The 22,598-nt window shown below is 42.0% G+C and overlaps 1 protein-coding gene across 1 annotated transcript; it reads right to left on the reverse strand.

Moving 5' to 3' along the window:
- Nucleotides 1–1,448: 1,448 nt before the first annotated feature.
- Nucleotides 1,449–3,811, reverse strand: sox21b (SRY-box transcription factor 21b). Its single transcript, XM_010894855.4, has 2 exons — nt 3,528–3,811; nt 1,449–3,325 (listed from the first exon to the last, which is right to left on the reverse strand). The coding sequence occupies exon 2, from the start codon at nt 3,302–3,304 to the stop codon at nt 2,573–2,575; it is 732 nt and encodes a 243-aa protein (XP_010893157.1). The 5' UTR covers nt 3,305–3,325; nt 3,528–3,811; the 3' UTR covers nt 1,449–2,572.
- Nucleotides 3,812–22,598: the final 18,787 nt, after the last annotated feature.

Here is a 22,598-nt window from a genome sequence, read left to right on the forward strand (position 1 = left end):
AAGCGTGTACACATTGCAGTGCTATTCACTCCGGCCAGCTGGATCGGCTGAAAAAAAACCTTGTGAAAAGAAATCCTCCACAATAGACACAGAAGAAGTGCACAATGCTAACAGTTTTCCAAATACCACTGATTGCTTTCATCACAATGAGGGAAAGCAGCCGCTTTTTGCTGAGCTCCACTTCAACAAACAACACTCTCCCAAAAACCTCCCAACCCACGTTTTGTTCCCAGACAAAACCTCCTCGACCGTCTAAACGCTCCAAGTGAAAAAAGTTCTTTCAGGTTTCTTCCCACTTTTCTTAAGTAAAATATAATAAAAGGGCACAGAAAGAGAGGGAAATGGCCACTGAGCTGGTAATGCGACTTCTTTTATCAACATGGCGACTTTCTCAGTCCTTTTGGTCAGCAAACTGTTGGCTGCCCTTTTATAATCGTTTTTGTTTCATATGGAAAAACTATCAAATAAATGACAGCATTAAAAAAAAACGTAAATAAAAATACGTTTCTGTTTTCGAAAAGAAAAGCACAAAATGGTTCGATATGAATCCAAGGCCAAACAAAGAAATACGGGCCCAAAGTGACAGAAAAAGTTCCCTGGAGCAGTGAATTCGTTTTTCTTTTCAGATGTAGCTTACATGAATAATGTTGAGAGGTAAATGTTGAATTTGTTACTTTTTTATTTTTCAGTGTATGAAACATGTTCACATGCCCGTTATTTTCAGAACGAAGCAGGAAGTTCCGTGGAGACAAGTGATCGGGGTGTTACAATAGAGAATGCAGAGTGGTGAAAAGGTTTAATTAACCGTGTCGGAGATAATTATCCCTGGACAGTCCAAATTAGTTTTGCATAATCGCTCTGATCCATATGAATTAACTTCTTAATGTAATCTAGCAGGGGTAGTTTGCTTAAATAACATGTCCAATGAATTGCATGTCATAATACGAGAATATTCGGAAATATATGCACACACACACACACACACACAAACACAAACACGCACACAGACACACTCTCAGGCACACACTCTCGCACCCACTCCCACATACACACACACATACACACACACAAACAGCAAAGGTGATACATTGTGCCACAGTTAAGAATGTTGAAGAAAGAATTTCCATTGAATTAGAAAAAAATACATTAGAATGCAATTACATCAAGGAGATGTCTGTTTTTTAATCCCAATGAGCTCCTTTTTACTGGAAAATAGAAGGCTTAAGAGAAACCGACTCACTTTCTTCCTATTACAGATTAAAATTGTGATAAATCAGGTTTTGGCTCTTGATTACAATGGGTTGATTTAGATTTCCAAGTAATACTATTCACAGCGCGAACAAAAGCGGCCTTTGGAGGATACCTTACACTTCACCTGGACTGAGCACGTTACGGCAATTCAGATAGAAATCTTGTTAGCAATTCAACAAGAACTACAGCGCGATTACTTCTGTTTGTCCGCATACGCTTTATTATAATCCTTTGTTCAACAAATGAACAGAATAGCATTTAAGAGTTTAAAGTACATGTAAGTGGTGTTAAATAAAACACAAAATATACATCTTCAGAGTTAGTAAAAACGAATGATGCTCCATATGCACATAAATGCAGAGGGTTCAGTAAACCAAAAATATCAATTAACATTTTGAGATTGGTCAATGTTGAAAGTAAGGCCAAGAATTATAGTCGAATTAAAAAAAAAAATGTTTGGGCAGTCATACTTGGCAGAGTGACTCTTTAAATAAATTACATCCTACAAGCACTTCATAATTCCTGTGCAAATGTTACAGGACAAGGACAGTCCTCTGTTCAATAAACTGGGTCACCATAATGATTCCACTAAACAATAAATATTACAGACATCTATAAAACAGTGTTTAAAAACGTATAATATACACTGGATTTCTAATCAAACAACCCAGTCAGTTCCATGTCCTATCTCAAGCACTAGGCTAATGGCAAATTAACTATTTGCATCATTTATCTGTACACATTTACAGGCTTATGTCATTCTGATTGAAACAAGAAAGCAACATAGCCAGACGCACGAGAAATAAGCAATTCTTCTTTACCAACAATATAAATCATATAAAAGCCAGTGATTAGACTTATTAAACAATATTCAAATATCTGATAAAATATATGAAAGTGATGACCAATTTATGTTTACCTATCTGATTTTATGTGGGACGCAGTAAGGTGGGCCTGCTTGATAGGAACTGGTCAGTCAAGCAGGCGCGTTTGCAACAGATATTTAAAATATGATACCTTCCAATTGAATATTCACATTATGGGCAAATTGGTCTCCTACCCTTTCATCCCCAGTTCTGTATTCTTCCCATCCTTTTATTCTGTCCTTCAGGGATTTTCCAGGTGATGGCTAAATATTAGTTTAGAGAGTTCTCTAAATAAACATTACCTTAGATAAAGGTATTAATCAATATACATACACATGTGATATCTGGGACGACGAGCACTTCATCACATGTACAAGTTTGTGCATGCATAATAACCTCTTGCATGAATATTTTTTTTTTTTCACATTTAAACGTCTCCTAAGTCCAATAGGCTATCATAATGCCGCTGCATACGCAGGGTAGTCAAGTTGAGGTTTGCCCATCCCGGGCAGCAGGATGTAGGCTAACGGCGGCTGTAGACCCGCAGAGGGCCAGCCCGTACAGTTACAGGGGATCATGTAGCCTGGGTTTCCCGGGGCTGGGTGAGAGTGAGTGTGGGAGTGTGTTCCACCCACACTGCCAGTTCCAGTGAAAGCTGTGCCACCAGGGTAACCCAGAGATGGGTATGGAAACGATGGCGAGGAAAGCTCAGACATCTTCGACCCGAGGTCAAAAAATGAATAGGGGTTCGTGGACATAGACGGGTTGAAGAAGACCCTCGCCGCTGCGGCCGCTGCCGCCGCTGCTGCCTTGTCTGGGTTCCCTAACAGGGACTCAGAAAGTGCTCCATGAGATAGACCGCTAACTTTAAGCGCTTCATGTTCCCCAAGATTATATGGCACTGGGAAAGCAAACTTGTCTTTTTTCATCAGAGTCTTTGGCTTCCGCCTAGGTCTGTATTTATAGTCTGGGTGTTCCTTCATGTGCATTGCTCTCAGTCGTTTAGCTTCGTCAATGAATGGTCTTTTCTCTGACTCGGTGAGAAGTTTCCACTCTGCTCCCAATCTCTTGCTGATCTCAGAGTTGTGCATTTTTGGGTTCTCCTGAGCCATTTTTCTTCTCTGTGCTCTAGACCAAACCATGAAAGCATTCATCGGGCGTTTTACGTGATCCATCGGCTTAGACATGTTGGTACAAAGTACTTAGGTCTGAAAAGGTAAATATAAGAAGCAATATGTCAAGTCTCTTAGTAATTATTGACAGGAAAGCCTCTGGCTGGCTACAAATTGTAAAAAATAAATAGGCCAACATATATTATCTAAGTGTAAACTAGGCTCGGCTATATTTAGTTTACAAAATAATGAGTGATATATAATAGATAATTTAAATTAGTATAGTTTATTTACTTACGTAAAATATCAGTGCTTCATTACACCGTCGTAAGATATCCGTTTGTAAAAGAGCAATGCGCAACGTCCTGATGAGAAACTGTAAAAGTTAGGTTTTCTGATGCATGTTGATATCCGACAAGGACAATAGCCTATAGCAAAGAAGACAGAATGCAATATGTCTAGCGCTGAAGTTCTTATCTTGTTTTGCTGATATCGGCAGAGACGGTTAACTGACACTCAGCACTTGAATCCAGCGTTTACGCAAATGGTTGATAACTCCAGGCTGCCCCATGTGAAATAAGGTTTTCAGAAGCAGGTAGTGAAAGTGTCCCCGGAGCATGCGCAGTACGTCTGACACAGACTGAGCGCTCTTTTAATCCCACCCTGTGCGCGCCGGGGACCAGGGACCCAGAAGAAAACGAATCACCTTATAGCCTACATGGCTAAATCCCCATCTCATGATATTTCCTTTATAGCAAATTTAATATTGTAGTTATTTAAAAGTATATTAAGATACGGATCATTGTTATAATATAATTGCCATGATATCATTATACTATGATGCAGAAGTAATATAGGATAGCCTTAATTAATAGTACATTTAGTAGGCTACCTTGAGGCATAAGGTACAAGAACTGAATTAAGATAGCTTGTAAAAAGCAAAAGTTAACTGTTCCTGATATGCTATTGTCTAGGTGTACTTTGACTGTGGTCCACCCAAAACTTAAACGTATTTCAGATCGAATGGAGCATTGGGTTAACAGCGTTGGAATAAAAAGTTTGTTTAAAAAAAAAAAAGAATCCGTTATAATTGCGGGGGGAAATTAGGTGGATCATTGATATCGCTCTCTACCTTTACCTTTCCCCTGTCTTCCTTTCTTATCTAACCGTGCTTTATTAAATATTCCAACAATTATGTTGTACTTTTTATTATATCTAAATACTGTTTACGGCTACTCGTTAGGGTTTCTCACATCTACAGTAGGTTATATTGTCATTTAATCTCTTCCTGAGTAGCAGCCTTCTGTCCAGTGCTCCCTGGGTGGCACTGGTAGGCCTCCTACAGAAATTGTACATGTCCAGAAGCAAGATAACGAGGTAAATAATGTCTTATTTAATTTTCTGATTATTGTAAAAAAGCAGTTTGTCATAAATATGCCTAAATATTGAGGCGGGTACAGTGTCTCTAATCGCGCTTGGTGAAATTAATTATTTTTTCCTGAATTCCCCTTTTCACTTTCACTTCAAAGGACCTTCCCAAGGGCGGCGAATCGACAACCGAAATTAGGTTGTCAAATATTCAACTAAGCAATTACAGTTATCTGAAAGACTTGTTGAGTAAATTGTACGTTTAAGTGGCTTGTTCACGCACCTTCTCTGTTGTGCATAATTATTAAAATTAAAAAGTGAAAAGAAGGCTGCATCAAACAATTGACAATGCCGATTTATAGTCCTTCGTGCGTTTAATTTGATATATGTATGAATGCATGAATTAATGCCAAATTCAAGAAAATATAAAATCGTATTTCAGAAATTAGTTGCACTTGTAGGTTACCTGAGTCGGAATTTCTGACACTTCAGAAGCTCGGATTCCGAACATGGCAATATTGAGTCTCCTTTCTTTTCATCCTGTCATATTATTATTAGTAAATTATTATTATTATTATTATTAGCGATTATAATAATTATTATTAGATATGATATGCCCTATTTGCTCTTTATAAAGTAATGTCATTAATTTACATTCTAAGATTGATTCTTTCTCCTAAAAACTCCAGTTCATCACATTCCACCAGCTATTACAGTGTTGAAATAGGAGTAATAAGACAGCGGTTGATGCGATACGTTGAGATAATGTGCAATAAATCATGCATGGAAACAATTAATGAATAAAAACGTTCTGTGATTGAACGACATTGGATGAACTCAATAGAATGCAGTATATAGAAGCGACATACAGCTCCATTGACTTCTGTCGTTTTCTCTTCTCTAGTTTCTTCGTCTACGTTTTCAAAGATAATAAGCCTAAACGAGCAAGATGATTGTTGTTCCATTGTGCCAGGGAAATAATGTCCTTCGCACTGAAAGACCGCTTCATTGTCTCAATTTAGAAGAAACCTGATGATAAGGTGGAGATGATGCGCGTCTAAAGGACCGGCCGCTGATTGACAAGTGCTCGTTGACACTTCTGAGATAGACAAGCTGCTGCCTCAAAAGAAAGCATTCGCGTATCTCAACACTGGTGTGCTCCTATTGTGGGGCTGTCAAAGCATTCCTGCAGTGAACCGCGGGAAACTCTGAAGAGCGTCTCCATTTATTAGAGAAAAACGCAAAAATCTATGAATTATATACTGTAAATAGGTTAAGGAAAAAGTTATCAGCGGTTGATAGTTGGTTAAGTGTCTCAGTGTACAGTCCATTGAGCACACAAAGTTATTCTTTTCTTCATTATAATCATGAACTTCATGAATGTTATTCGCTACTATTGCAATTTGTTGTCTGAACTCAGCGCCTTTTACTACTGTGTATACTTATGGAATCCTAATAGCCAGGTTCATAATACACTGTTGCTGAGGCATGACCTGCAGATTACAGTGTGCACCCAGAGTTTGACTCCTGAAAATGCCCATAGTTTTAATAAATAAGGACTTGCTGAGTAAACCTTAAATTCAATTAGTATCTCAACACCTGAACCTCAACCCTATGTGATTTAGCAGATTTTCAATGATTCCTTCACTGACTGTTCTATTTAATGAAATATTAACACTCCTCCCAGCTAGGCAAACACTTTTAATTAAGTTCTAATAAATTGATGAAAAATCGTGTCATTCTTTCAACTTCTTCTGTTTTGTTTCTCTCCCTTAGGACTGTGGTTAGACTGGGAATAACTAGAGTTAAATCATTCAGGATGGGCTAGCGATTGGGAGAATGACCCGGTGAAGCAGGTCCATCCTCTGAGACGGAGAGAGCAGAGCACTCCCACCCTCAGAAGACTGACAGGTGATAAGGCTGAAACGAAAACTAGCATGCTAATGGAAGGCAGACAGCACAACAAACGAACAGGGGCATTTTTATGGAGAGATCGCACACGGGTTACTCCAAAGCCCTAGCAATCATATTGTCTGAAATGGAAACCCAAGACGTGAGAGAATTTGTACAGAGGAGCACAATTTGGTTGTTTTATTTGCAGCAAAAACCCTCTAGCCTTTTGAAAGTTCTGTCTACTACATAGTTGACAGGGACATGACCCCACCTTGACCCCACCTTGCAGATGAGAAAAAGGAACCCATCTCCAAAGACACCTAGAGGATGTGGAAGTTTATCTCTTCATTTTCAATTCACTGATAATTACAGTATCAGTTCATAAGTCCACTCTTCTGTTTACAGCCATTCTCCGAAGAACAGAGGGAAAAGATCCAAATATTTTCTAAATAAGAAATTGCTTTCCAGAACAGAGAAGTTGTCCTCTTGGTATGAGACACATTTTCTTTTTACTGAGAAAAAAAACACCAGCTACAGTACCCCACTTGAAACGACTGGATTCTACTGTATTTGGTCCAGGACGTAAGTGCTTGCATTATCGGGGATAAAGATATGTCGGGAGGGAGGGGTCGAGACAAAATACCTGATGTGGTGGTCTTTTCTTTCTGCTTGCCTAATTACAGCAACACCTTCTCTGTTCCACCCTAACAGATCATCCCTGTACAGACAGACACACTACAGAAACAGAATAGGTAGATCCATGAAGAGAGTCAGGTTAAGTGTCTGACTACCCCAGGTAGTCCCTGGTATTCCTGTCACTCATGTAGTTGACTTTAAATCAATTCAATCCATCCATATTATTAATTCCCCCTATTTTATTTCATTTTACCACGGTTGTCAGTGTGCAGTATTAATGTGCACATCATGATATATTTATTTTAAACTATTTTGTTTGCATTGTTGATACGGTTTTGAGATATACTGAGGCTAAAATAATAACAGGCTCAATGATCTTCATAATCATACGAGAGCTTTGCTCACATTCTGAGGATTGATCATTGAGCAATACTGAGGTTTAAGAATTAGGGTACAATGAAAAAAAAAAACGCTATTAGAAATTAGGAAAGAAAAAAATACATTTGAAAGAAGAAAAAATGATGTAGCAGAGAAAGCTGTTTAGATTCAATGTAATCTCATTAAACATAGTGGAGAAAATGTTCTCTTGATGATCTCCTGAGCCAGACACTATTGAAAGTCAATTTGTCATCCATTAAATACTATTTGCTTCAGTATCTTATCTTAATACCTAGTCAGCTTTTGAGATAGAGCTAATGGCTTAAACAGTTCAGTCGTGTGTAAAATCCAATTGATTACTATTTAAAGATGTTTGTATTTAGATTAGAAGTAATTTTGTCTCATGTCCTCTGTGTTCGTACAATGCCTAGTTAATGTTCCCAAGTGTCAGGTTACATAATGACAGGTTTGGCAAATCAAACAATAAGGTCTCCTGTATTTCTTGTAATGAGTCATATTGAGCTTAGAATAAATACATAATTAATGTGAGCAAAGTAAAATATTGTTGTGGGTTTAAAAATTGTATGTGACCTATTTTATATATAATGTGTTCCTAATATTCAATAAGTCCCAAATGAGTTCTCCAGTTTTGTAATTATTCTAATTATAAAGCCTTCATTTCTCCTCAAGGCAGATTTTAGTGTCTTTGTTCCTCTGTGAATTGCTCTGGTAAAGAAGCAACACATTTACTCCACCAAAACCTAAATATTATGCATATCAAAATGAGGTATTAAATCAAAAAGAATCCTCTCATAATAAAGATGAGTATTAACCAACGGAACAGTAAAGAAACTAGACAAAGTAAAAGAGTCAACCCTTAAGAATGTTGAATTCCACAGTGTTCTAGGTAGCATTTGTCTAGCAGTGTTACAACAGAGGTACTGGCTGGAATAACAGCTCACCTGACTCACTTGGCCCTGGGTTGGTTGAATTGATGTGGGTTGTTGGCTGGGGGGGGGGGGGGGGGGGGCTTGTCAATTCAATCTTTGAGAACCTGAGAATTGGCAGATACAACAAATAATGTCGAAGTCTGAAAGCACATTAGGGAACAAGGAAAGCCAAAGAGGAGGTAGGACAAGGAAATCACATGGATGATAACGCCTCCAAGTGTTGTCTGAGCAATACCTATAATCTTCTGTTCGGGGGTATCTCCACACCTCAAGGCGAAACAAAATAACAGCGGCGGCCACAGAGACATCTTGAATCATTACGGAACGACCTTTAAAGCCTTTTGTCAGAAAGTCAGATTTCCTCAAAGCAGACATCTATGCAACCTCCCACGGGTCCCGTTTAGCTTAAAACACCCACTCACTCTCTGGCTCAGTCCTATGGTTTAACTCCCAAAGAAGACACTTGTATCCCTGCAGGCATTGAGATGACTTTTGCCACGATACACTATTTTCAACCATTTAGCGGGTGCATTATTGCTGCCCCCTTTTACTCATTATTCTCTCCTTATCAAGCCCGGCATCGCTGCACAGCCCAAATAGAGAGTTGTAATTACCCACCCTGCCACCTGATAGCACCTCCTCCATCAGCTTTATCACCAGGTCCTGCTAACTCATCAGGGGAAGCCTGGGTAGAAAACGGCTGCTTGTGGCACAGCCCGCCAAAGAGAGATAGCTCATCTCTCAGATACATTTATAGTTCCAGTTGGGATCAGAGGGAAAGTGATGCACCCAGGCACTTTTTTTTTTATCCACCCCCTCTCTTAGCCGCCACAAAAGATGTTCTTTCTCAGTCCTCTTTTAGTCCCTCGCCCCTTTTTCTGTGGAAGCAGAATTGAGGCCGTTTGGCACACAAAAAGCGATCCAATCTCCTTGAACCTGTAGCAGAGCTCCGACAAGCTATTCGGGCCTTCATATTGTGCCATCGTCCTTCTGCCTTGTTCGCCTGTGACATTGTACGCAAGCTCAAAGGCAAGCAGAGAGAGAACGCTGACAGTCCTGTGTAAAGGTTGAAAGTACACTGATGTTAGTTTGGGCCTAAAGAAAACGTTGGTGAAGGGCTGTACTCACCTGTGTCACAACAGATTCTCAATTAAAGCTAACTGTACAGACTGCAGAAATGTGGCTGTCCCATAGGGTTTTAGAACATTACAAATATGTTATATCACTACACAGAAATGACAAGCTCCCACGGGAACATAACTCCAAATGATTACGAAAAAAGACCCAGTACACACGTCAAACTATTTTATAATTTCACATATTGAACTAAATAATTAAACTTTATTTATAATTATGTCCTTTGTCATTTGGCTTCCTGTAGTCACCACCAAAGTGTGTAAAGAAATGACATCACAGCATTCCTAGGAAGATGACCGCCTCCTCCTTATCCTCCACGTGTCCATCAACTTGAACCAGAGTAAAATTGAATGAAATGCACTGATATGCGCACACGAAAACCGAAACTCGGTGCAGGTATTTCTTCTGGTCTACTCCATCAGTTTGAACAGAGAAAGAGCCTTTGTGTTTTCAGCCATCAGTATGTCAAGGGACAAGCCATAGTAGATGTGACCTCTAGCAAATGACGGAATTCTGAGGATGCATTGGAACCTTCACTATGGTTTCCATGGCCTGGACGCTTTCTGACAGGGCCACTCCGACACCGCTTAAAAAGGGAAATCAATCTTATTGGAGCAGATTAAGTGACCGGGATAATAACCATGCCATTGAGAGAGAAAAAAAAGCTCCCTCTTTTCAATGGAGTGAAATAACGGTGTTCCGCAGCTGGCTCTTTGTTGCGGCTGAATGTCACATCGCCCAAGGTAAACCTATTATAGCCGTGGTGTCCGACACGCCAAAGTGTCAAAACCAGTGACCATTTCCTAAGACCGGGATGTGTTCTCAAACATCTGAGTTATAACGCCCTCCCCCACCCACAGTAGCCGCGACGCGTCTCCAGCTGAATCGCGCGCAGATTTCCGATGTACAGCGGACGTGGGGTGTGCGTACAGTGCGCGCGCGCGGAGACGCACCCTTGAATGACAGTGTGATGAATGGGAGGGCATGTGTGCCGTCAGCACGGCCCTGCGCGAGGAGGGCGCGACAGCGGCTGTCTCAGGTGATCTCATTATTTGACGGCCACAGCGTTGGAGGGCCCCCCCCCCCCTCACATTCAAACAGGGCCCCCACGTGTTGCTTAATCAGCCCGGTGTTGAAGCAGAGCGCACGGGACACTTATGGGAATTATCGATCCCATTTTTGACTGAGTGCACTCTCCTCTCCATAATCAGAAATGGAGCCGTTACTGAGCACATGGCAGCCGGAGCTGTTATTAGATCCTACTGCAGAAGGGGCTCTACTTATCAGCTCTTTCCAGCAGGCAGTCTGTATTTGGGCGTTAAGATAATGTTTGCTTAATGAGTTAAATAATCTGTTTATTTGTGTGTTTATCTATGGAGCCTGGAAGGGAGGGGCTGCGATGTGGTGGAACAGGGGCATTCACAAATCAAAGACTTCAAAGCGCTAATCGGTTGCGTCAGGATTAACGCTGGGTCATTATGAACGCTCCTTTTGGTTTCCTGTGCCCTAGCTTTATACGGGAGGCTAAAGTCGATGCCCGTGCAGAGCAACACCCCGGCTGGCTGGCCACGCCAAAGGGCTGGCTGCAGTCTCACACCAAACGATCCCCAGGGAGAGTGTCCGCTATAGACACCAGTGACAGTTACGTCCACGGAGCCTAGCTACCCTACAGCCCCACACTGTTATTAGGCGTACAGACAGCCCAGAGTGTGAGTCCGCGCGGTTCGAATTAATCAACTCGGAGGGTCAAGTGAAATCAATAAGGAGATCCGGGTGATAATTACTACGGGGAACTGTAATTACAAAGAGCATTCATTTACTGTGTAGATTTTGTGCCAGTGGAGGATTTCAAGTGATCCTGATTCATCTGAAGACAGACAACGCGAGGAGGAAGCTTCTCTTTTTAAGCAGCCCGTTTGATTCTCTGAGGGAACAGTGGGCGCACACAGGCTCAGGGTCAGGCAGAACTTGGGTTCGCCCCGGGATTGTGAGAAGGTTTATGAACCCCTGTTCCGTCCCTCCAGGGTTCTTTTCTTGATCAGTCACTCGCTGTGTAGTGATGACAAAGGTTCCTCATAATACACACTTTTGTTGCCGCCGACAATGTGTCCTTGGTATTTGCATGATAAAACAAAAAAGTCCACGGGGACTATTTGGAGCGAAAACCTTGATGTCCTCAGCTCCACTAAAGGCACAAAGAGCTCCTATCCAAATGCCATATTGCTTTAGCCGAGAGACAACCTGAGTACATTTTTTTATTCCCAGCCACTTTGGGCATGGCACAAACGTTGTACAGGCATTCTATTCTAAGCTGCAGGTTGCAGCTGGTCTGCCACTTGCTGTGCACTGCCAAGTGCAAGGAATGGTCTCTTTTATCAGAATGGAGCAAATCTGGGCTAATGTGTCTGCTAGAAAGAGTCCCAGGGAGCCCCAGTCCTCTATTCTTCGGCCATTCTTTCCACTTTTCTCCTCTCTTGCACTTGGGATAATTGCAGTTTAATTGGGTGACAAGAAATGAAAACTGTGTCCACATTATCTAGGATTATCTCTTTTTCCTCCAGCTTGCCATCAATTCAAAGAAGCTCATTTATCAGTGCAGGGGAGGCTGATGCTTGGTCAGCGACAGGGAAGCTTTGAGCACCAGTTAGCAGAATGAAATGAGAAGGGGGCCGTGAGCTATGGGAGGGGGGCTGACAGCTAAGAAAAATGTTCTTTGTATCTTATCATAAATGTACATTCATCTTCAAGATTCATATCTTTTCAACCTTTCTAAATCAATAGAAATACTGCAATAATATGCTGAAGAAATATTTTCCTCCCTAAAGAAATATGGAAAAATAGTGTCCATTTCATTGTCAGCCCAAAGACTAAATTGAACAACAATAATGTGTGTGGGTATTTCTGAAGTGACAGCCAAGCTTGAACTCTCGTAATCTTAAAATATTTCAAAAGGCCTACATAACCGGTAATACGTCACCTTTACTCTACTCCTTTCTAAATTTCTCCATGAAAACAGAGAAACCGAGTCATATTGTGGTTCAGTTACTGTAGTTGCTGCTTTCATTCATTGGTGGAGAGAGTATTCATCCATTTCACAGCGGTCTTGAATTCTACATGGTGAGGTTATAAACATTGAGTCATTCTCAGGCCAGCGCTGGCCTACCTTCCCTTTTGTCGGAGCTGTACTGAACTTAAAAAAAAAAAAAAACCTTTCAGGCAGCATGAATGCACTTCATTTTCTCTCAAAAGAACTTTGCATTGATAGCTGGAAAAAGGAAGGTTGTTTAGAAAGGGAAGGAGAGACAATCAGAACAAAAATGGAAGCGTTCAGATTCCATTATGAACATTGCCCTCCATTCTTCATAGCTGTTTATACGTTTCCCACACAATAACGTCCCGCTTGCAGTAATATGTCTCATCGTCTTTCAGCCCTTATTCTGAATGTGCCTTGCATCAGGGCTAAGGTAATAAATACTTGAAAAAATGATGGAGTGATGCTGTTGCTTGGCATTATGGGAGAAGATCAAGGTAAAGCTAGCAGATCACAAAACCGTCTCGTTAATACTGCTCTAGGCAGGTGAAAGAAACAAGACCTTGCCGGGGCACTATGTACCCATTCAGAGTCGGGTGCTTTGTGTAAATATTTAAGATAGCCTGATCTTTGGGTGAAAAAAGGAAGGCTTTGTGTTATACTGAAGCACTGAAATCAGCTGCACAATGTCATCGCTGGAGTGCTTTATGTTCAGGATGCAGTGGATGACCTTAGTCTTGAAAGTACAATACACATGAAGGTTACAGGAGACATAGTTTTTGCTTGTGTGTGTGTGTGTGTGTGTGTGCGCACTCGCACTAGTGCCTGTGTGAACGGTTGTTAGAAGAGGGACATAGACCATATACGCAACGCAATGCAACATCCTATGCGAAACACAATGATGAAATCATAACCTACCTTTTCATGTAGCATGAGTCTTGAATGAGTCACACGATCACTAAAGTGCATCCTCATTGAGATGGCAGACATGAACACTGCTACCAACAACATGTGGCCGTGAAGGGCAACTTTTGGTAGATTATCTAAGGGGCCAGTCAGGATGAAATGGAATCCATTCAGACAGAACCCATAGCTTTTCCTAATCAGGTCACGTGATCCGGAAAAACTCCCAGCCCAATGTGAATGACATCAAGCAGGTTTAAGTGTTTTTTTTTTGGGGGAGGTGTGGATGCGGAAAGGGCCACTTGGTTTTGCTTTTGTTTGGCAGAGTGTGACAAGATCAGAGCAGCAGTGACGAGTTTGTCTCATCAGCATGGAGAGGTGAAAGGGACCAGTTTCCTTCTGACTGAGCCGGTCCATGTGTGCCGTTCACACAGACAGAGCGCCCCCCCCCCCCCCCAACCCCCCTAACCCCCCAACCACCCACCACGCAGGCCAAACCCTGCTGCCTGCCCCACTCTGCTAGAACCACCACCACACCAAAGGACTATTCCCGTTTCAGGACATTGTGTCCATCTCCAACCCCCTCCCACCCCCCAAAAAAATTAAATAAACAAACAGGTCTTTAAATGCACAATAAGGCACATAGCTATAGCAGCCAGGTGTTATTTCTACCGAATAACGAGCATCGGCGTGATCCATGTTCTGACAGACTGAGTTATGTACACAGTGAATAAACGGTGTGATGGGAGACGGAGTTGGCTCTTGGGACCGGGCTGAGGCCAGGCGACCGACTGGCTGCCGCGTTCAGTCAGTCACTGTGAATCATCTTCACCGTGGCCGGCCGTATAACATTACTAAAGGGGGATTGCTTCAGCCCGGTCAGTGCGGGGAACGGTTTGTCTAATCACAGCGCAAATAAGGTTTGATCACTGTCCGGCCGTAATCTAGTCCACGCGTGGCATTTACAGCCTTAAATCACAGAGCAGAGGGGCTGCAGGTGCCGCCAAACAGACAGCCCTCCCCCTGGGGGCTGTAGACTGGGGAATAAACAGCAAATAAATAGGACTGCTGGGGAGAGGGATGAGCTGATTAACTCGCTGCAGGGCCGTTTCTCATTATCATCCTCCCTGCTTCAGACCCGACCAGGCCCTGAGTCTTTACCCCCGTCTCTCTCTCTCTCTCTCTCGGCGCTACTGTTGCCGGCTGATTCCGGGCGTACCAGCGATACCTGGGCTGAAGTCACGGCACTAACAGCTTTGGTGCCACGGGGTGTGGGTGCGGGCGTCCGTGGGGGAGGGGCGGCCGCGTGCACGGGTGTGTGTGTGTGTGTGTATTCCTGCACATCCGTGTGTACATAAGAACGGCGCAGCTGAGCCGTGTGTCACCCGGTAGGGACCACGCTGCCTCTAGGGAAGGGACTAATGTGTCAGCTCCATGGCTCATTTCTTTCAATTACACTGGCTGGTCCAGGAGAGCTGAACAGAGGGCCACAGACAGCTCCATATGTACACAGTCACCACTGCTTATCATCGCCCACTCAGGGACTATTCATATAGCCTTCATCGGCGATGACAAATGGGTCCACGCACTCTCGGTAAACAAGAGGTGTTGGTTGTATTCATCTCAGGGATAACAGCCTATTCATTTAGGTCATGTTCTCTCTCAGGCATTTTAGATAGCAGTCACATGTGATCTCGTGATAACAGTCAAATCTGTGATCATTTACCACTATCAGATAGACTGCTTGTGTTATCATACAACCACATGCATTTCCAAATAGAATATGCAGTCAGGTTAGACATTGGCTTAAATAAATGACACCCATTATAGTGCATACAACAACAACACAAAGCAAACAATATAGGAAGTAAGCCATAAATTGTGGGCACATTTCTTTTTATGATCATTTTAGTCCAAAACACACATTACCAACATTAATAACTGAGAAATAGCTAAAGCTTTTAAATTCTACCTTGTTTTTTCACTGGTATTGCGTTATCTTAGCTGCAGAGAAATAGAGAGAAAATTCTATTGTAAAATGTTGATTTAGCACATCATCTGAATATAAAGCATCTTCCGTTCTGACATACTTTCAATTTGCTGCTCTGTTTTCCATTGTGCTTTCCCCTATGGTTTCCAAGCAAATTAATTAACATGATACAGAAAAAGGTATAATGTAAATGTTGGAGCCATCACTTTAGCCCTGCATATGCCTTTGTTCCCTTTTATTGTACTAAATTATTTAATTGGGTCTCTCTGATTGTGCGCAGACACAGGAAGCAACACAGGCCATTGTGAGCCTCCATAAAAGCCACAATGCAGTATCAAATTCAATTCCCATCAAAACGGCTGGCTGCTACAGAGCCCACAGCGGCCCGGGAGATTAATGAAGATCTGCATTAAGGCAAAGCGCTGGTCTGAGATGGGAGATTTCTCCCAAATAAAAGAGCCCTTCACCAAGAACAAAGGGGTCCTGAAAAGCAATGGGACATTCAGAGAGGATGAAATACATCAAAACAAAAGAAAGGAATTGGGGAGGGAAGAGAAACTTTCTGAAATAAACCAATTTCTTTCCCTGTCGTTCGGTTTTTTTCTTTTGGAGATCAACAAGTTGAAAAATATCATATGAGGTTGATGTTTTGTTTTGTGCCAAGTACTGAATATTGGAATCTAAGTAAAAACAAAGAATTATCATAATTTTAGAATACATTTTCAAAAAGAGTTAATATAGAGAAGGAACCATACGGAAACGTCTTTTCTCATGTTTTGAACGATTACACTTTCAGACAGAAGCTTTACCATTCTAGCTGGACTGTGTGGCGTCCCTTGCTCACAGCTGCTTGTCTCTTTAAGATTTAAGATTTAAGTAGCAGATGATACTTGTTATTGTTTATACAGTAAGCACTCATTCACAGGAGGTATTCACACACCATTTTTGATCTTGATTTTCAGGTGAATTATAACAATGGTTCATTGTTAATGCACGGTCCGATTGTCTCTGGCGTCTACCATTCTGACAAGGAGATTAAACCAAGATCACAAAGCAATATTTCAATACAAAGTTTTGGGCGGATGCCACCCAAACAGTGTACTCCACTCTTTCACATTCTCCACATGGTGTGACCCGGCCCACCATATTTACTTCATTTCCCCGGATTCATAGACGCTGCTCGCTGGAGCAGAACATTCCAGCTGCCACCTGAACATCTCATTATTTTTTGAAATATCAAGCTTGTATCTCCTTGATAAATAATTTGCAATAGTATAATGTATCAGACTAAAACATATTTGCAGGGGGCCATGGAGGTTAAATTGCCAATCTCACCTTTTTAATTTTTTTCGCCCTGAAGACAGTGATTTCCATATATAGAGTGACCAGGGTTTGTGTTGAACACGAGCAATCGGGATGAAGCGCGCGGCCACACATATTGGTGTCAGAGATTGGAAATGAGGCCTGCTAACCTGTAGGCAGCCTCAGCGGACCAATCAGCTTTGCACACGGCCAATGCATTATCCGCCACTAAAAAGGAATTGTGACTGTTAAGTTTTTATCCGAGTCGTTGACAAACATTACTCTTTAATGCAGTTTTGTAGAAATGCATTCTTATCCCTCTTGGAAGGCATTTATCTACTTGAAAACCTGCAAAATTGTTGCCACAGGGAAGGATTTCTTTTAATAGACCACAATAGGCTCAGTATTGGACACATTCAGATTTTGGTGAGAGATAGGGCCTCTGCCGTATATTCATGGGAAATTGGTTATCTTCAAGCAGGAAGACAGAAAAGGCAATTTTACAATAGCATTTTTACTTTCATCTGAAATGATGCTTTTCACTCACATAAATTGTTCTTTAGAATTTGGATGCAGGTGCTTTTCAAAGTGAATATCAATCTGCGAAAGGAGACATCATCGAATATGAATAGCCACCACCAAAGATAAATAAATGCAATACATTGCTCTTTGCAGGGTAAATATGAACAACATTGTTGCAACATTTGTCATTTTGAGAAAAATATGTTCCTATTTTTTTTTTACATAACTCAGCAACATTTTATACAAATAGCTGATGATAAAAATCTTAATAGTATCTAGACAAATTTCCTTAAAAATAAATCTAAAAGGATTACATCCATTTCGGAGGGAGCATTTAAATTAATCCCATCCCCAAGAAAGAAAACACAGTCTTCTGTGGGAAGCAAACGATCCATAGAATCTCCCATTCAGAAATGGCTACATTGTGTGCGGGCACTTTCTCTTAGTCCTATAGCCCGGGGTCCTTTTCTTGTGGGGTCCCTGTGATACTTGGGCCAGTCTATCTCCGAGACAGAGCTCGGCAAGCAAGGGACACAATGCAGAAGGACTGATGCAGAGCAGGGCCTAGAGACCTTGTGCACTCTTAACGCCGCTCTCAGGAAGCGGGGACAATAAATCAATAGACTGTCTCTCTCCGGCAGGGGCCAAATGTAAACAAATTGAAAAGAATCACGAACAAAACGGATTGGTGACTGAAACACACAGACTCAATAGGGGGACTCCTACAATTGGAATGCCTTTGTGGCGCTTCCCTTATGGTCGGCGCCCTGAAACGCACCGCTCACACCAACAGGGCAGTTCATTGCCAGTCATTTATTTTCAAACTTAAACTTCAGACTAGAAACCAACCACCTCGACGCCACACACTATCTAAAGTATTCGTCCGGAGTAATTGGTTTGAGACCTGCTATTTGATTAAGATACGCCACAACGGAACAAGATCCAAGTATTCACCGACAGTCTAGATGCTGTGGATCCCAGGTCCACCGCTGCTCTCCCAATCCTCTTCAGAAGAGCTTTAGCATCCTTATAACAGCATAATCCTACACTGTATAGAGCTCAAAGGCACAGGCAGAGAGCTCCGCGTGTCAGCGCTTGCACGCCACAAGTGCAATTAATGAATCCGTAAAAGGTTTACATTTTTTTTTTACGAGAGAATATGTTGTAGCTCTTTATCAAAGCACTTCATATTTCGGTGAGGTGGAATGGCGGCAGCACATTTGCGAGGCAGAACTAATGCTATATAAATCTCACGTAATAAGCAGGCCCTGGGGACATCATCTAAATGAAGATTTTACAGCAATTTGAACCTGCGTGCAATTTTGATTCCAGCCTTAAGTGCATTTGTTTAACAGGTGCTTGAGAAGCAAGTGTCTCCCCTCCCAAGTGTTGCTATGTCTCCTTTATTAATTTCTGGATTGGGTGTGGGCGGGGAAGTGTGAAGAGAATGGGGAGTTTACCAACACTAATCAAAGGTTCAGAGGGGGCTGACTCTTACATTCACCCAATCTACTTTTTGCTTCATTTGCAAACTAATGATTTAAACCCCACAATCTGTTTGGGGTCAGCTCTTGTGTATTTTGGATACGCTTGGCTATTAGCATCACTGAAAGCTTCAGATGTGTCAAGCCCGCTCCCCCTCCAGTGGTAGTCACCTACTTTAATTTCCCTGCAGGCCTCCGAGGGGGATGGATTCAACTAAAATCACAAGCTGTTTTGTTGGCAATCCTTTGTGGCCTATAATGAATCTAATGAATATAAAGAGAGAGGTGAGGGAGGGGGGGGGGGGAGAGGGATGGAGGCAAATACATTTTGACCACGCTGTGTGGCTTTTACTCAACGATTTGTGACCCGCAACAATGGGACAATGGCGAGTGTTTTTGTACCCTTAATTTGCCTTTGTGTTTCAGCTTCATCACTTTCAAAGCCCTGCATTCAAAGTCGTCAGTTAGAGAATAACTGCTGACTCCACTGTCCCTCAGACAAAAGGGAGGCTTTAAGATGAATCCCTAACTATCATCAAGCCGGCAGAGCAGAAAGGGAAAGGGGGAAAGGAAAACAACGGTCAAGTCAAAAGTAGTATCTGCCAGGGGTTCCTAAACAGAGCCCTGTGGTACTCCCCACACCACAGTAGCATGTTGGCAGTTCTCCAGCCACCTTTTCAACTTACACAGCATTTACTCAGCCACCTCAGAGTGGGCTTGTAGCAGGAGTTTGGCACATTAATTAAAGTGGTAAATCTGATAGGAGTGCGACTCCGTGCAGGTGAAGGGCCCAGTGGAGTTGCGGTGTAGGTGTCAGAACAGAGCAGTGATTTCACAGGCCCCTCAGGTGGCAGGATCGAATTAACAGCTCCATTGTTCACCCCTCAAACCTAAATTCAGGTCAGGCCTAAAACCCAAAGGAAAAAGAGAAACTTTGAAGAAACCCGTCTGAACACACATTTGTGGTACTTACACCAAATAGGACGTACAAATTTAGCGCACGCCGACACATGCATTCAAATGGACTACCGCAAATCAAAACGTGCGCGCATTACAACCATGAATAAACAGATATTCTTTAGTTGATACTATACACATTTTGAACTTGGGCTTATTGCTTGTGGATATGCACATCTACAGGGGTGGATGATTAAAAAAAGTTGTGTGTCAGTGGTCCGTGTGAGCATGTTTCCAGGTCTCCATAATCATCTCTATTCATAAGCATGCAGTTAGCTCCCCATCACACAGCAGCTGCTGCTGAGCATTGGAGATTACCATTATGCATGTACAGTGCCACGGATAAACATCTTTCCCCACTTTTAAAGTTCATAAGCATGAAGAATATTTCATACCATACGACTAAAGCATCCCTTCAGGTTATCACTTGGAATCTTCTTTTTTTTTATATATATATATATATATATATATATATACATTGTTCGACTTTAATGGGTATCTAATTTGTGTTATCAGCTTACAGGGCAGTAAGTAATAATTTGCATGACTGCCCTAAGCAAATATGCTTCCATCAGCAGCCCATAGAATATACTGTGGAATGGATTATACTTCATATTGGCTATGCCCCGATGATCAATGCTTTTAGAAATACAGAGAACAGATAGTTTGGCAAAATCTTTGAGTGGAAAATGCAGCATTCCCAACAAAACCCCACTACACTTCTAGATGTCGTGCCTGTTTCCCCCATAGGGTCAAAACCATCTAAAAGACAGCAAGATGAACAAACACATAATATGGATTTGCACTTGTATTATTCCGTCCACTCTGTGCTACAATAATACAACTCAGTTAGTGTTATCACAATTGGCCTTTCCCTCTCTAACCGGCCCTGCCCTCTTCTGTGGCCTTGTTATGTACACTACGTGTACTCCTATGCGTGTGTAGTTAAGACTACTGTACAAACTGTATCTCTGAATAGCATTCAGATATTCATTTTCCCCACAGAAACCATTCCTGACATGCTAACAATAACACGTCCGAGCTGACTGAAGGTCAGTTTGATTACCTGAACCTGTCGGCTTTACACGTAAGGGGCTAACGCTACTGATAACCTTCAGACACTACTAGACCTCCTTAAGACACACAGAGAGAAAGACTCTGGCAGCGTTTGATTATCTGAAGCCATTTGCCCGACAGCCCTGATAGTTCCCGTTGTACTGGGACCACGTGGAGGAAACTGGATTGACACCCGACGTAAAGCCGTTCAGAATTTCATGAGGAGTGAGAACATCTCCGGCGTAAACTGCAACAACGAGGCTGTTGGCATCGTAGGCCTCGATTCGACCTGGCACACTGTCCCATTGTGTACGCTAAATAAGGATAATCAGGAGAAAACAGGTTGGTATTGTACTGGGTTGCATCAGGCTTGTGTCTGATGGCTGTGTTCTGCTTATTAACCAGCAGCTAATCGCCATGGCGGTTGGTGGGAGCGCCGCTGTAGGAGTCTGATCTCCGCAATGTGTCAGAATTATAAAATCGGACGCAAAGACGCAAACAGCAACAGACAGGCTGTGACGAACATCAGAACAACAACTTCAGAGACGCACTCTGCCAGGGACAGAGTCTCTATCAGAACAGACAAAGACTACAAAGGCGACACACCATCTGTTTTTGTTAGCCATTTCCCTCCCAGCCCATAGACCGTACATGTACTGTATGTGGTGCGCCTGCAACAGCCGACGCGGGCCGAGTTGCTTTTCCAGAGTACTATTATGGCATTATAGCTGCATCAATCAATCCTTCAATCAGCTGACGGCTGTGGTGAGGAAATGCTAAGTTTAGTACAGCCTGCTTAGCAAAGTGATCACTAAGCCACGCGACCTCATTGATATGCCTACAATGATTTGCGATTTGCAAAACTATTAGCGAACCCCTGACAGTGTGGTACTGCCTCTTTAAAACCGCACTGTTCAAATATACATACGGCTAAAAGGCCTGTCCATAAAGATTGATTAAGGTGATAAAGATTTTGGATCAAAAGTGACTCTGATTAAAGCCATCGGTTTCGAAGCCATAAAGGTGATGCTATTTTGCATGAGCCTTGTCAACTCTCCCACTTGGTGGAATTGTTGTTAACACGGAAATAATATCAATGCAAAAAATATTAATAACCATGATGTGAGGAGCTAGGGAAATGTCACTTAATCAATGAAAACAAATCATGTAGAACGTGCTATGATTATCTGGAAGGGTGTGAATATTAATGCTACTATCCAAATCAATGGAGGGGTTGCATACATTGTCTCCCCAGTGGAGCCCGGAAAATACATTTCTTCCTATTATATTCCTGTTGCATCACTAAGAATGATCCACCCAAGAGATGCTAAATGGCCATAAGATAACAAATCATAGTTATACAACAGGAAGAACAAAACATTAGTGATTTTATACTTTCCAACTGTTAAGAGAGGATGCTCATATTTCAATTAACCTTGGTTTATTTTGGTCGTGTGTAATTAAGATGGTTTTGAGGGGGGACATAAAAGAGACAGGCCCATTGTCTGGGATTATTCAGATGTACATAGCATTAGTATGTAGTGCAGCGATCTTCAATTAACTGGTATAAGAAACAAGACATTACTGTCAAAACCTTTTGATTAGGGAGGTAATAGCATTGGGCAAGAGACAGATTCTTTATTTCATTAATTGATAAGAAGGCTCTTAATGAAAAAATCAGCCAGGAGCATTACAAGTCAACACTCCTACTTCAATCCACAGAACACCTTCCAGGGTTTTAGTATGAGCCAGTGAATTATCA

Source organism: Esox lucius, chromosome 16 (genome assembly GCF_011004845.1).
Source record: "Esox lucius isolate fEsoLuc1 chromosome 16, fEsoLuc1.pri, whole genome shotgun sequence".
Classification (NCBI taxonomy): domain Eukaryota; kingdom Metazoa; phylum Chordata; class Actinopteri; order Esociformes; family Esocidae; genus Esox; species Esox lucius.

What these genes read in the sequence shown, in the direction of transcription:
- sox21b (XM_010894855.4), bottom strand. Translation starts at nt 3,304, where the DNA reads ATGTCTAAGCCGATGGATCACGTAAAACGCCCGATGAATGCTTTCATG.